Raw genomic sequence first — 16,534 nt, forward strand, 5'->3', positions numbered from 1 at the left:
TTGTTTGGACATGAATGTATGGGTTTTTCGTATTAAATACCACATTATAAATTGAAGAACATAATAAATAATATCAGAAAAGCTTCATCAAACTTAAATAGAATTGTTGCTAATAAATCCTAATAGTTAAATGTTAATAAAAACTTTCAATTGGAAACCAAAAGGAAATAAGATTCCCATTTGTAAATGTTATGTTTAAGAATAATAAGATCTAGCACATATTAAGTAGTGATTGCCTTTTAAATAAAATAAACAATATTTTGATTATAATTGTAACCCATATGTGTGTATTATTTTACTCTTTTCTTTCCTATCCCGATTAGGAACCATTGAGAAATACTTAGAAGCCACGAGAGTAAGTAATTAATTTTATAATTCGCCCTGAGATTGAAAACATATTGATATGTGATCTGGTAAATTAATTAGATTATTATTAATGCATTGATTAAATTAAATGACATATAAGAATATTATCTCATATCAATAATCAAGATCACATCAATATATTATAAAATATTATTAAAAAATAATTATTTATTAGTAGAATTGTTTATTAGAGATTAATATTAGTATTAGTTTTCGGATAAGATACGAAAAAATGACTAATAAAATAAAAAATAGTGAAATTGGCGATTGGATTTAGTGTCCGCAGTCATATAAACCCAAATAAACAACAACAACAGCGTAGTTCACAAACTTCAAGTTTAACTTCACGTCAGACTCAGAGAGCTATGGAACGGAGAACGGAGAATACTCAACATTGAGCTCAGAATGAAGAAATAAGAAGACGATCCAAAGTAGCAGATGTGATCCAAAATATTATCATGTTAAAACAGAACTGGGCAAGATGCATAGGAAGAATGGAATACAACCGTTGACGAAGCGAATTCTTGAATGGCAACCAATGACAAGTAAGAGAAGTAAAGGCAGACTTCAAGCCAGATAGATTGATGACATCAATCGAATGGCTGGCCACGAACAGCGAATAGAAATGAATGGACACATCTAAGGGAGGCTTACATCTGTCTGTGGATGGAATAACTTTTGATAAAGAACCTAGTGCATAGGGACTAATTCACTTCTTCTTGTTTTGACACCTAAACCCTAGATGGGTATTTGCCTGTCTGGCTATGTCCTTCCATTCGGATCTCTCTTGTGCCCGCCTTCTCCACTGTCTTATGTTCATAGTTTTCAGTCCACGTCATCCAACCATCTCCTTCTGGGCCTTCCTTTTTTCGCCTTCCTATCCAGCACGTATTCCTGTTGGAAATACGTGCATTAATTTCGCTATTTACGGAATTCTTCTGATTGATTTCTGTGCCCAGATATCCACATGTTCAATGGGACTAATTCACACCATTCTCAAAAACGCGTCTCTTTAAATTGTAACACTCCGCGGTTTTTTAATATTTAGTTATACTGAATTAAATTAAAAACTATTAAATAATAAAATTCCTTGAACGTTTTTGTTAATTCCTTTGTGTAATTCATTTTAGCACCCTTTTTGAACACAATCAATAGCACTATCAATACCTTTGGTTCGTAATATATTCCAAAGCATTGCATGCTGTACTCTATCGAAAGCCTTTTTGTAATCGATGAAAATTACATAAACATTTATACGTTGGTAGCGGCATTTTATCAAACAAACAATATCTAATGCGTCTCTCAAACAGTGGCGGCCCGTGAGGTAGTGCCATAGAGCCATGGCACTACATTGCTAACTATGCAGAAACATATTTTTTATCTTCAAACCCTTTTAATGTCTGTTAATTTTTTTTTGTGTATTTCTTTTTATCTTCATAAATTATATGAAATCTGGCAACTGCGCGCGTAGTACAATCGCTGCCAATTACAGCGGAGATTATTCGACAGGAGAATGTCGTGTGCCAAAATCGGTACTGGCACTTCTGAAAAGAGAAAGATTTTACGAGCATTATATGTAAGCGACAAAGAAAGAGCTGTATTGGACTATTAGTATACCTTAAAATGAGAATCTTTGTGCCGGGCACGAGGATATCTATTTATTTTGAGTTTCTTTACGAGCTGGCTTGTCGCATTTATTATGTATATTTTCTGTTAAAAAGTTTTTGTATTTATAATTAAACTTTTAGTGCATAATGATCGTGGGTAAAGTATAAATAATATTTTGATTATTTCTTAAGTTTAATTTATTAATTAACAATGAATCTAGTCCTGTCGCCAGGGGGGGTACAACGGCCTCCTTTATTCAGATGGACTTACCCAAGTTTTTTTCATGTATTTTGACCCGTAGAATACGAATTTTTTGGGTAACAGTTGATCCGGATGTCGATAAGATTGTTATTGACCAAGAACTTGAGGAATTACATAACCACGATCTCTCGCAAAACAAAACATTTTTTGGTATTTATTTGGTATTTTTAAGCAAAACATGTTTCTACAATTTTTTTCGTAGGATGGCTAGTTTTCGAGGTAACCGCGGTTGAACTTTCAAAAAATCGAAAAATTGCAATTTTTGAACCCGAATAACTTTTGATTAAAAAATAAAATAGCCAGTCTGCTTACTGCATTTGAAAGTTTAAGTCAAATTATATCGGTTTTAATTATTTGCATTGCTAAAAATTTATTTTTTTATTGTTTAACAAAGCTATAAACACATAGTGTTTCTTGTGCCTTTACATGCGTTTTAACGCATGCTACGTAGAAGTAGCCTCGATTGCACTAGTACCTATTCTACCTACTCGTTCGATTTTAAATGAGAAATCATAGAAAATATCACTCACGCACTAGGTGTTTGTAGCTTTGTTTAATTATAACACAATAAATTTTTAGCAATGCAAATAATCAAAACCGATATAATTTGACTTGAACTTTCAAAGGCGCTAAGCAGAATTGCCATTTCATTTTTTAATAAAAAGTTATTCGGGTTTAAAAATTGCAGTTTTTCGATTTTTTGAAAGTTCAACCGCGTTTACCTCGAAAACTGAGCATCCTACGGGAAAACTTGTTAGAACATTTTTTACTTAGAATGACCCAAAAAATACAAAATAATGTTTTGTTTTGCGAGAAATCTCTGTTATGTAATTCCTCAAGTTCTTGGTCAATAACAATCTTATCGACAATCAACTGTTACCCAAAAAATTCGTATTCTACGGGTCAAAATACATGAAAAAAACTTGGGTAAGTCCATCTGAATAAAGGAGGCCGTTGTACCCCCCCTGGCGACAGGACTAATCTGATTATTATCTTAAAAAAATTTTTGGTTGTTTTTTGTTAGAAAAAAAAAAATACAAATTTTGTAAGGTTTTGTGGAGCTTTCGAGTTAGCTTTAAGAGGTCACGATGAAAAAGAAAATTCAGAAAATAAAGGCATATTTAAGTAGCTATACAATTTTAGCGCCGAATTAGACAACGACTTAAAGGTTCTTATTCAAAGTTCCAAATCTTTCAAAGGTCTACCTTCTCCGGACATTTAGTTGCTTCTAATTTATTTATGTCGGAGAAATTTTTTGCTTATAAGTATCAGTTCCCCGAATCATTTCTTATTGAAACATGGAGACAATTTTAATTTTTAAGCAAAACTCGGTTTAAAACTGAATTAGAAGTATCTACTGTATTAGCGAGACGAATTAAGTACTACCTCTGGGGCTGTTCCGGTATCGGTTTTATTAAATGAGGAAGGTTTAAAAAGCACATTTGAAGAAACTTTTAAAATTTTTAAGTATTTTAGTTAACATTCCTATATCAACATCTGAAGCAGAACGCCGTTTTTCAATGTTAAAACAAATTAAAACATTTCTTAGAAACACAATGAAAGAAGAACGTGCTTTAAGTATGCTGTCTGCAGAAAAGAATTTTGTAAATGGTATTGATAATTTTAATAATAAAGTCATTGATAAAATTTTTAATAAGAAATTTTTTAATAAGAAAGTCATAAATTTCAACCAAAAAGAAAAGAAGAATGGACTTCATATATCGTAAACTTTAAAAGTGATATTACACAACTTTGTGCATATATGTGAATAATGAAATATTATTTTTATAATTTTATAAATAGAGACTAATCGTAATAACAAACTTTAAATACTATCAGCAGTAAATACTGGTGGTAAGTTCTGAGGTTTTTATTATTAATTAATTTACGGAACTGTTTTGATAAATTTTGGACAATTTCTTGGCACCTCAGATAAATAATACGATACATAAGGTAAAAGTATCCGCACCTATTTTTTTTAATTTTTGTTTTAGTAGGTATACCTTTTTTGACAATATCGTGAATCCGTCACTTAAGATTTTGGCGGCTGCCCGAATTCTGGCACTACCTTCTTAAAGTGGTACGAGCCGCCTATGACTAAACAAAAAAAAGTATTTTTGGTGTTTGGCTGCTTACAATCAACTAAATAAATATACAATAGTTCTATCACGAAAAATATATTTGTTATGAAGTTATTTTTCGTTGCAAAGTTGTGGAAGAATTTTTGGATATTTTTTTACAAAGTTTTCTTTTAAGGTCCAACTATGGTTTCTGCTTATAATTCATGTGAGCTGCTTGTTAGGAATTACCAATGCTGTACGCTCATCTATATATGCCCCTTTGCATTTGATCAGTTTGAAGGACATAACAGCCGACGAAAGAAGACAGATTGCACTCCTGGAGCAGAAACTAGATAGAGCAAAAAGGTAAGAAATGTTATATGTATATATTTATATATTTACAGACCTTCTTCTTCTTTAAGCGCCGTCTCTCAATCGTGTGTTGGATATCATCATCACTATCTTTATTCTATCTACCGCTGATTTAAACCAGTCCCTTAAATTCTTCAACCAGAACACTCTCCTTCTTCCTATACGCCTTCCTCGTCTTATCTTTCCCAGTATTATCAATCTTAGCATTTTATATTACTGTCCTCTCATTATTATTTCGTATTCTTTGCCTATCTCTCGCAAAATTTCCGTGTTCGTTTTCTTCTGCATCCATGCTATTCTAAGCATCCTTCTGTAACACCATATTTCAAATGACTGTAGCTTATTCATGTGTTCTTGCTTCAATGTCCAGCTTTCAAGTTCATATTTCAGTATCGAAAACAATTAGCATCTCAGAGGTCTTACTCTCAGTTCTAATCTAAGGTCTCTGTTGCAAGGTTTTGATTTCATTTGTACAAACACATTTCTTTCTATTTCTATCGTGACACTTTTTTCTGTTGTGTGATCTTTATTTTCTGATATTCAGGTTCCCAGATATTTATATTTATCAACCCATTTTATAGAGTAGAAACGTGGACATTGAAGGCAGAAACTCTATCGAAACTTCAGGCTTTTGAGTTATGGTTGTACAGAAGGATCCTGAAGATACCATGGACAGACAAAGTTATCAATGACGAAGTACTACGGAAGATGAACACAACCGCAGATTTAGTCAACATCGTGAAGGGCCGTAAGCTGCAGTACTTGGGACATATAATGAGAAATCAAGGCAGATACGAGCTACTCCAATGCATTTTACAAGATAAAATTGAAGGAAAAATGGCCTTAGGATGAAGAAGAATATCCTGGCTTGCTAACCTGAGAGCATAGTATAGAATATAGAAAGACCTCAACACAACTATTCCGTATAGCAACCAACAAAATCATCATAGCCAGAATGATCGCCAACGTTCGCAACGGACAAGCACCCTAAGAAGAAGAACCCATTTTATCGGTTTATTTCTCAAATGCTCATTTGTATATTTGTTTTTTTAGTTACAGACCAATATCTATTACTGTAAATTATTTAATTTAAAATTGATTTGTTAGAATATAGGAGTAGAACAATTAGTTTGAAATCATTTATAATTTTCCAGATCAGGACACCCAGGATCAGGATCAGGATCATCCGGGTCAGGATCAGGAGATATCTTAAACGCTATAAAAAACGCTATTGGTAATAGCATCAAGAAAAAAGTAGGACAATTGGCAATGGCGTCAGCATCTGCTTCCGGAGCCTTCAGCAAAACTAGTAGCGGTGGTGGCGATCATCATTCTCATCACGAGTATTACGAACATCATCCACATCCACCGCCACATCATTATGAGGTAAGGAATGCTTCTTCTCAAGCTGTATTTTCATATGGGCTCTTTACGCCAGTCAATGAGAGCAAGAATAGGATATTGCATCCGAATTCTATTCTACTGCATGGATTTTAATGAAATTTTGGGCCTAGCCTCTACTTATCTCCTAATTCAAAGTCTACCCTATGCCGATGTGTGCTTTTCTCTTGGGGGTGGTTCCCACCCCTTCTTAGAGGTGGAAAATTTTTTGGTTAAAATTACCACGGAATTCGCTAGAGAACCTAACTCTAAGCAAAAACTGTTCTATATTTTTTTTTGAAAACTAACTCAATACTTTTTGAGATATTCGTGGTTGAAAATTGGCCATTTTCATTGAAACATAATACCTTTAAGATTTACCATAATTTAAAGATCTGTTACATTAAAACTAAGCGAGATATGCTGCAAACAAAATTGATAACAAATGTATTTTGAGAAAAAATTAGAAGTAATTTTAACCCCCATCCACCAAAATGTAAATTCATGGTTTTCCTTCTACAATACCTTTTATTATAGTGTTTTTTCTATGCTTATGTTGGACAGGTTCAAATGAATGGTTTTTGAAAAAAAAAGATCAAATTATAGCCTTTTTCTATTTATTTTTCTATAGTATAGAAAAATCTTTTTCGAGTTACATGGAGGAAAAGGAAGATTTTTAAGAAAATTTAAAAAGAGCTCTATAATTTGATCTTATTTTTTTAAAAAACCATTTATTTTAATCCAGCCCAACTTCTTGAAAAAGTATTGTAGAAGGAAAACTATGTATTTAAATTCTGATGGATGAGGGGTTAAATATACTTCTCATTTCTTCTTAAAATACATTAGTCATTAACTTTTTTCAGAATATCTCGCTTAGTTTGCATGTAATCGGCAATTAGTATTGCTCATTTTAAAGGTCTTTTCAAGCACTACAAAAGTTATTAGTACCATTATATACCTAAAATCGACAGTTTCTCTGTTATTTTAAGTTGAATATACCAATTTGAGCATGCAGCAAAAAAACAAACTTTTCTTACCTACCATATTCCTCTTTGTATTTTAACTAGAAGATTTATGAAGGAACGAGTCTCTTTGTTTTTTTATAACCTACAGAAATATTTTATACAGTTTTTTTGTTAGATACATAGTTTTTAAGGTATTCGCAAAAATCCGTCCGAAAGGGTGTCATTTTTCAATGAAAATGGCCAATTTTCAAACACGAATAATTAAAAAATATTGAGTTTTCAAAAAATAATCATAGAACAGTTTTTCTTAAAATTAGGTTCTCTAGCCTTTTCTGTGGCTATTTTAACCAAAACATTTTTCACTCCCGAGAAGGGGTGGGAAGCACCCCCAAGATAAAAGCGCACATCGGCATAGGATAGACTTTGTTTCTTGAGCTATTCCCTACTTACTGTAAAAATATCAAGTAAATCGATGTAGTAGCATGAAATTCGGAGCCAAATACCCTCATTGACTGCCCTACTTATATTCTGATCCAACTCTCCGTTTCATACAGCAATCATACAATTAATCTGGCGAAATACGTTTATTATAATATCTAATTCTTTTTCTTGCAAAAGCCAGTTTTCATATAGTCTTTCCCTATCTCTTTTGGCCTCTTCTTTCTCTAATGCCGACTCCACTAATGAAGGTTAGCTAATGGTGGTTAGCTGCAAGTTCGTCCCTATCTTCTGCTTTTCTGAAAAACGTCTGTATGTTTAACCCGGTCCAGTCGCGAATGTTTTTCAGCCAGTTTTTCATCTTCTATTTTTTTTTCTTCGTTTTTTCAACAACTCGTGCTTATCATTTCCAAGTATGTAACCTAAATATGCTACCTTTCTCCTTTTCTTCTTCTTCAAGTGCCGTCTTCGTTCCGAAGGTTGGCGATCATCAGGGCTATACGTATTTTCGAAACTGCTGACCGAAACAATTCGTTGTTGCTACAGATATACCATTCCCGTAGATTCTTTAGCCAGGAGTTTCGTCTTCTTCCTATGGACCTTTTTCCTGCTATCTTCCCCTGCATAATTATTCGAAGCAGTTCATATCTTTCGCCTCTTGTAATGTGTTCCAAGTATTGCAGTTTTCGTTTTTTAATCGTAAATATGACTTCCTTTTCTTTATTCATTCTTCTCAAGACCTCGACGTTTGTGACTCTCTCCGTCCATGATATTCTCAAGATTCTGCGATACATCCACAGTTCAAATGCCTCTAATTTCCTGGTATCAATCTTTTTCAGCGTCCATGACTCCATTCCGTAGAACAGCACAGAAAGTACGTAACATCTCATCAGGCGAAGTTTCATTTCAAGGCTCAAATCTCTTCCACAGAACACTCTCTTCATTTTAGTGAATATGGATCTGGCTTTTTCTATTCTTATTTTGATTTCTGCTGAGATATCGTTGTCTTCATTTATTAAAGTACCTAAATATTGGTATTTGCTAACTCGATCGATAATTTCATTGTGTAAATATAAATTTTGGACATTTCTTGTTGATTTCGATATTACCATAAATTTAGTTTTCTTTATGTTCAAAGATAGTCCATATTATTCGCTGTAGTCTGCTATCTTATTCACCAATGTCTGTAGCTCTTCAAGTGTTTCTGCGATCAGAACGGTGTCGTTGGCAAATCTCAGATTGTTTAATCTAACACCATTTATTTTAATACCTGTCGATTGCTCAGGGAGTGTTCTATTCATTACGTCTTCGGAATAGAGATTAAACAGGGTTGGTGACAGTATACACCCTTGTCTCACACCTCGCTTTATTTCAATTTCTTCAGTGGTATTATTCTCTACTCTCACTACTGCTTTCTGATTGTAGTACATATTTGCTATTAGTCGGATGTCTCGTTTATCTAAATTCTTTTCTGCCAGGAGTATGATTAGATGATCATGCCGCACTTTATCAAAGGCCTTGTTATAATCTATGAAACACATGAATAATTTCTCCTTTTAATGTCGATTAAAAGTTCTTTGTCTCTATCTCTTCTCTACAACACAATTTCGTTCGTAATAATGATCAATCCATGGTATTTTCAAGATTCTTCTAAAAAGCCACTTCTCAAAAGCTTAGAGCTTTCTCATTAAGTCAACATTAACAGCCCAAGCTGCTGCACCATAAAGAAGAATAGAGTGAATATAACATTTCACCATCCGGTATCCGATTTATAGATTGAGTCTTTAGTTACTCAGAAATGTCCTCATCTTCAAAAAGGCTGCTTTTGATTGCTCTATTCTTGATCGAATTTCTGATTTCGGATTTAGTTCTTCAATAATCCAAAGTCATAAATATTTTATGTTGTCCACTTGTTCAATATCTTCATTTTTTTTATCTGGATCCTTGTTATGACTTTACCCTCTTACTGGTAACTATGATTTTTGTTTTCTTTAGGTTTATTGTTAAACCAAATTGTTTCCCAATATTATAAATTGTGTTTAGTAGCGTCTGCAGGTCTTTCTAAGTTTCAGCGATAATGACTGTATCGTCGATCTCTCTTTGCGTCAGATATAATATTTAGAAATAGATATTAATATTATTTTTGATGATTAACTATTTATTTGGGAAATAAGCCACAATTAAATTGAAAAAAATAATTTTATTAACGTTTTGACGCCCAAATCGGGTGTCGTTGTCAAAATATAAAATACTACTAAATTAAACAAAAATGTTGTTGCTAAGTAAAATATTCTTCTAATAATTTATTTAATCTGACTCATTTATATTGGCAATTCAGACATATATTATACATTTTAAAGTAGAAGACTTTAAAATGATATTGCCAATATTTGTGAGTTGCGTTCCTGGGACGACTTTACTGAAAGATACTTCATTCATGAAATCAACCCCAACTCAAGAATATCCGACACAAAAAAAGCATAGCACGTGATCTGTTTTTATATACTGATCTGCCTCATAGATCAGAATTGTTGGATACATTCCTGAATATTATAAACGATCAAGAAGAGACAATATAATGTACAATGGAAAAGGAATACAATAACACCCTGCCTTTCCTCGATGTTTTAGTCTCAAAGAAGGATACTGGATATGAGACTCAAGTGTATAGAAAACCAACACACACCAACAGATATCTCAATTACAAATCAAATCACAACATCAACGTTAAAAAGGGAATCATTAAACCCTTATATGATAGAGCCAAAATTACTTGTTCTAACGAAAATTAATTTTTAGAAGAAAAACAATTGTTAACATCTGTTTTATTAAAAAATTATTATCCTTTATCGTTTATAAATAAGGAATTGTCAAGATTGGATCGAATGGAACAGAACAACTTAGAACGGGATCCTACAACATTCACAAGAAATAATACTAGGAAAATATCAATACCATATATAAAATACTATCCGAGAAACTTAAAACAATAGAAAATAAATTCAACATTTCAACAGCATTCAAAACAACAAACACATTGAGATCTATTTTATCTAAAACTAAACGTAACAATGAACAAGACAGAACAAAGAATTGCATTTATAAAATACCTGTGAATGCGAAAAATTTTATTTAGGTGGAACATCAAGACCATTAAACGTTAGAATAAGTGAACATCAGTCTTATATCAAAAATAGAGAATTTGATAGATCTCAAATATGTCAACACGCATGGGATAATGAACATAGAGTTCAGTGGATAGATTCAAGTATAGTCCTGAAAGAATCAGATAGTAAAAAGAGAAAAATCAAAGAAGCGGCTCTAATTATGCTAAATGAAACCAATTGTGTAGCAAATTCCTCGGTAGAATGCAGTAGGATGTGGTTACCCCTACTGAAAGAGGAAGTCATTAGAAAGAAAATACCACGATTAGTAAGTCAATAGCATATCGAATTAGTACCTATTTTATATTTAGTATTACTTATTGTATATCTGTGTATTATTAATATTATTTATAATTTAAACATATTAAAGTCAGAATTTGGTATTAGTTTCTTGAGAGTAAATTAAATGTAAGACCAAACACTTACGATGACGGGATAGTATCACGAGGTTTTTTCCTGGTTTTCCCTCGCGATTTACTATGGAATCTCTAACGCGAGAATTTTACTGTCATCGTTGCATTTGGTTGTCTTTTTAAAGACAGATCACATGCTATGGTTTTTTTGTGACGGGTATTCTTGAGTTGGGGTTGATTTCATGTAATCGAATGAACTATCTTTCAGTAAAGTCGTCCCAGGAACACAACTCATAAATATTGGCAATATCATTTTAAAGTCTTCTACTTTAAAATGTATAATATATGTCTGAATTGCCAATATAAATGAGTCAGATTAAATAAATTATTAGAAGAATATTTTACTAAGCAACAACATTTTTGTTTAATTTAGTAGTATGTATTTTGTATTTTGACAACGACACCCGATTTAGGCGTCGAAACGTTAATAAATTTTTTTTCAATTTAATTGTGGCTTATTTCCCATATAAATAGTTAATCATAAAAATGCCACAAGGAGCTTCAGAACAACATTATTTTTGATATATATATATCTTATAAATACCATTATTTTTTCATTGTTGCAGAGTCACAGCTCCCACAGCTCCCATAGCTCATTAGATTTCTGGGATCTCAAGAAATCAGTCCTCAACACACTACTTCAGGCAGTCAAAGCTATCAAAGGTGGCGTAATAGCTGTCAAAGGACAGCTAATCAAAGGTGGAGGCAAGCTGGTGTCAGCCTCTGGTCATCTAGTAAGTTCACAGGGAGACGCTATCACCAATCTTGGAAAACAAATAGCAACTAGTGCTATATTAGTGCCATGGATGGGGTCTTCAGGGAAAGGTCACCCTCATGTAGGTAAGGAACTGAGTTATAAATGTAAACAAGTCATTTAAAATGTAAACTACAGTGTACCTTCACCAGTTTTATGCTGTTTTGGAGCTTATTAAGAGGAAACAGTAGCGATCAACGGGTAGCGAAAACGCGTTCCAAGATTGTGGCTGTAATTTTGAATATTTTTTCGAGATATTTGGCACACGTATTCGTAATATAATAAAGAATGGCGGTACAGAGCCCAATTTGAAAAATGTATTAATATGTGGAAATTACTCTGTAATTAAATACAATATTAAAAAACGAGCCTGTACCGCCATTAAGAAGAACAAAAAAATACACTTTCTTCAAATAAATTTTTTTATCCGATGCCTAGATTTTATGTCATTTTGGAACTACTAAAATTTTTTATTTCATTATTAGTTTGAAAATGACACAAAATCTAGGCATCGGATAAAAAAGTTTATTTGAAGAAAGTGTATTTTTTTGGTCTTCTTAATGGCGGTAGAGGCTCGTTTTTAAATATTGTATTTAATTACAGAGTAATTTCCACATATTAACATATTTTTAAAATTGGGCTCTGTACCGCCATTCTTTATTATATTACAAATACGTGTGCCAAATATCTCGAAAAAATATTCAAAATTACAGCCGCCATCTTGGAACGCGTTTTGGCTACCTCTTGATCGCTACTGTATCACCTTAAGAACAAAAGCTGGAGAGTGGATATGACACACCAAATCGGTGACACACCAAGCATCATCACTATGGCACGATGAATATCGAAAGACGACAAAAAATTGGATCCATACTCCACAAAAAACCGTACACTCTTGATACAAACAGCGAAAGCCTATGTCCTGCAGTGGACTTAAAACGGACTGATAATGACGATGAACAACTTTGTCATGGCGTGTAATCTAGCTAATTTGTCGATTGAAAAAGAGTACCAGTTTTTATTACTACTTTTTTTTATAAACGAATTCGTTAAGGAAATCAAAAGAATTAGTCTACCACAGTCAGTAGGCACATTTAATCTATACTTATATTAAAGAAAACATGGAACATCACCTTTCGTATATGTACGAGAATAAGGCTTAAAAATCTGTTAAAAATTGTCGATTATCTGTTTTAAAATATCTTTGACAGGAAACTGTAAATTCTGGCACCTATATTAAATTTACAATAAAGATGCAGTAGAAATAAACAAACCAAGACACATTAAATGCTACTAGAAGCACTCTCGAATCATAATTTACAATGTATATACATTGTAAATCCCAAATCATGATTTAAAAAGTTTATATATTGTAAATTATGATTCGGGAGTGCTCCTAGTAGTATTTAACGTTCTTGGTTTGTTTATTTCTACTGCATCTTAAATGTAAATTTAGTATAGATTCCAATATGTTCTTGTATAGTGTCATCGAATATTACAAAAGTCTTAAGAAATCGACAAAATACTTACTTTAAACAGGGACGCGCCGTCCATATGGGCAAGGTCGTGCGGCGCACGACGGTGCCAAGGCGTTAAAGGCGCCCTTTGACTCGGCAAAGTTAAATAAATATCCAATTCAAAACTAAATATTTTTTGAAGCAGAAAAAAACATTGCAAAAAATAACTTAGTCCACTCATTCCCAAACATTACTATTTCGTTACGTATATTATTAACTATAGGTGTCGATTTCTGTAGCTTCAGCCGTTCTAGCTAAGCGTTTATTTGAAAAACAACACATGTCAATTTTTCGAAAATTCGACTTTATGTATTGTTCTTATAGAATAGTAGTTTATTTCTCCAGTTCATACATTTGGTTCACATTGCATAGAAAATTTTGATAGTTTTAGAAAAACAACAGATGTCCATGCGTTTTTTTTTTGTTGTAAAAACAACACTTGTCCCATCCTAGTCAACGGTAGTTGTAAGTGTGAATAATCTTATCCTTAAATTTATCAGTTGTGTGCATTCTTTGATAGTAATAATGTGATATTTGTTTCTTTTGTATTAGAAATAGTTCAGCATAACAGAAACTATATGTACAACACAATACCTCTCTATTTTCGAATATATTTTGGTAAGTTTGTACAATTATTTTGATATCCACATTTCTTCCAATGAATGTCTTAATAAGAGTAAGATTTGAAATAAATTAAATCTGGGCAGTTTTACTTGATTTTCCAAAATTTTCATTTTTGTACAAGTGTTGTGTTTCAAAGAAACGCTTCAATTACTTAAGATCTAGAATGGGTCAGGAACGGATAGAAAATCTTACTATTATTTCTACAGAATCTGAGTTTTTAAAGGACCTGAATAATGAAAATCTAATTAATGAATTTGTCAAAGGTAAAGCAAGAAAAGTTCAATTTCTATAAGAAATATTCGTTGGTTTTCATCATAATAAGTACATTTGTTTAAAAAATCGCAATATAAATATGTTTCATTTTTTGATCTTCAATCTTTTTTAATAATTTTAAGGAATGTTGTATAACTTTAACATAGTTTGTATTCTGTTCTGTTTTATTATGCAATATAGTTTAAAAAAATTATTTTTAACAACTACTACACTACTAGAAACAACAGAGATGATACTTCGACGAATATCAGGCAAAAGTCTGTTGGATAGTAAGAGAAGCGAAAACATAAGAAGATCATGATGTAGAAGAGATAAAGTGGATGGGTGACAAAACGGAAACAGGAGTGGAACGAACACATTAGTAGAATGACAGAGGATAGGATAGTACGAATAGCACGAGATAAGTCACCAAATTAACGAAGAATTATTGGCAGACCAAGAAAAAGATGGTGCGATAATCTAAACAATTTAGGAGGCAAATATTGAAGAATAAACATGCTTTATAGTCTCCATACAAGAAGGAAGAAGAATATATTATTTTTTATAACAGTACTGTGTACTTATTATTTCCTTCAAAAAAAAATCTGTGTAGACGTAGAAAAATTTTCATAGTTTTCCACGTTGAAATGTGAAGGAGTGATTGATATTTCTACCCTGGTAATTTTGATAAAGGCGCTTATCAATATTTTGCACGACGGCGCCGAAGTTGCTTGGCGCGTCCCTGACTTTAAATAACTTTTACTTTATTCTCTAACGTTTAATTGTTTTCTAATACCAAAACAGTTAACATGGACCTCATTATCATACAATGATAATTGTTACATATAAATATTAGCAGAAACCTAGTATTTTATAGAAAGTTATTTCATGTCTTGCGTCACATCTAAATAGTAAATGTTGCACTAATTGATTTAAAATTAGAAGACATAGTTCCAAATAGTTAGGACATACTCGTATTCAACGCTTAAATATGGTAGTGATGTAATAGGAATAATCATTACGTATTAAAGTTTCTGTAGGAACTATGAAAAAATCTTTTTCAGATTATGGCTTACGCTTTCGTGTGTTATCCTATTCTGGGGTGAATTAGTGTCTCTCTGTTTTGATTAAAATTTATTAGAAATCTGATAGTCCGTTTTTTAACGGTAAAATATTGCAAAATCTCTAAATTTTAAAGAACCGCTTGGATTGACATGAAATTTGGCATACACATAGCTAACAAGTCAAAGAAAAAAAGTGATATTGTGTCGATATGTGCTTTTGCCCTGGGGGTGGTTTTCACCCCCTCTTGGGGGTGAAAAAATATTCGTTCAAAGAAAGTCAGGAAATGGATAAACTGGCTAATTTTAAGTAACTTTTGTTCTATAGAGTTTTTTCACTAAGTCAATACTTTTCGAGTTATTTGGCAGTGAATATGTTAATTTTTTCAACAACATAACCACGCTTTTACACGGTTTTTCGCAAATAACTCAAATAGTAAGTATTTTGTCGAAAAAACGTTCTTAGCAAAAATATAGCCTGTAAAATTTTTTAAAAAATGGTGTATATATCACGTCTCTACACCTAGTAGAAGCAGAGTTATAGCTAATAAAAATAGGTTCATATTCGTCAAATTCCAAATAGAATACTTTAACATGAAATAACCAAATATGAAGCACATTTCGGGGAAAACTCATTACAACTTATTTAAAGTGTTTAAAAAAAGCTTTGATTTTGTTTTATAAAAAAAATTTCTAGCATCAAAATTGAACAAGTTACGCTCAAAATAAAGTTAGTCCCTTTTGGTTTTGGTAAAAAAATGGAAAAAATCACCCCCTAATTAGTATATTAAATGAACTTAATCGTTACGACTTCACAAGTTTCTTGACTCGTGTATATATTGTTCTCATGATCTGTAAGTTTCATCGGTTCAAAGTCCTTATTATTGAAAGGGCTGTAGTTAAAAGGGGTTGAACGAGTCACTGATCACGAATGTATGCAAATTTAGAAACACCAAATCTTAATCAATTTTTGTCTAACAGAAAAACAAAAAAATACATGATATTCAGAAAAGCAAATCTGACTTTTTTTGTTTTTCGAGATTTTTGGTATCTCTAACAATTTTTAAGTTATTTTGAAAAAAAGCATATTTTTCAAAATTTAAATTTTTAAAAATTTCACTTTGAAACCAAATTTTTTCAAAAATAAGCACTTTGAATCGATGAAACTTACAGATCATATAAACACAACATAAGTAAAATAATTTGTGGAGCGGTAACGATTAATTTCATTTAAGTTGCTAATTAGAGGGTGGTCTTCCCGATTTTTTTTGAAAAAACAAAAGGGACTATTCCGATGAG

The 16,534-nt window shown here is 32.2% G+C and overlaps 1 protein-coding gene across 1 annotated transcript in view; it reads left to right on the plus strand.

Moving 5' to 3' along the window:
• LOC114326092 (uncharacterized) overlaps positions 1-16,534 on the plus strand; it is a 67,725-nt gene that overhangs the window by 40,871 nt on the left and 10,320 nt on the right. Inside the window, exons 2-4 of the mRNA XM_050662414.1 lie at positions 4,492-4,661; positions 5,822-6,053; positions 11,594-11,867. Coding sequence (XP_050518371.1) covers positions 4,492-4,661; positions 5,822-6,053; positions 11,594-11,867 — 676 coding nt within the window. The remainder of the gene's footprint in view (positions 1-4,491; positions 4,662-5,821; positions 6,054-11,593; positions 11,868-16,534) is intronic.

Source organism: Diabrotica virgifera, chromosome 9 (assembly GCF_917563875.1).
Source record: "Diabrotica virgifera virgifera chromosome 9, PGI_DIABVI_V3a".
Lineage (NCBI taxonomy): Eukaryota > Metazoa > Arthropoda > Insecta > Coleoptera > Chrysomelidae > Diabrotica > Diabrotica virgifera.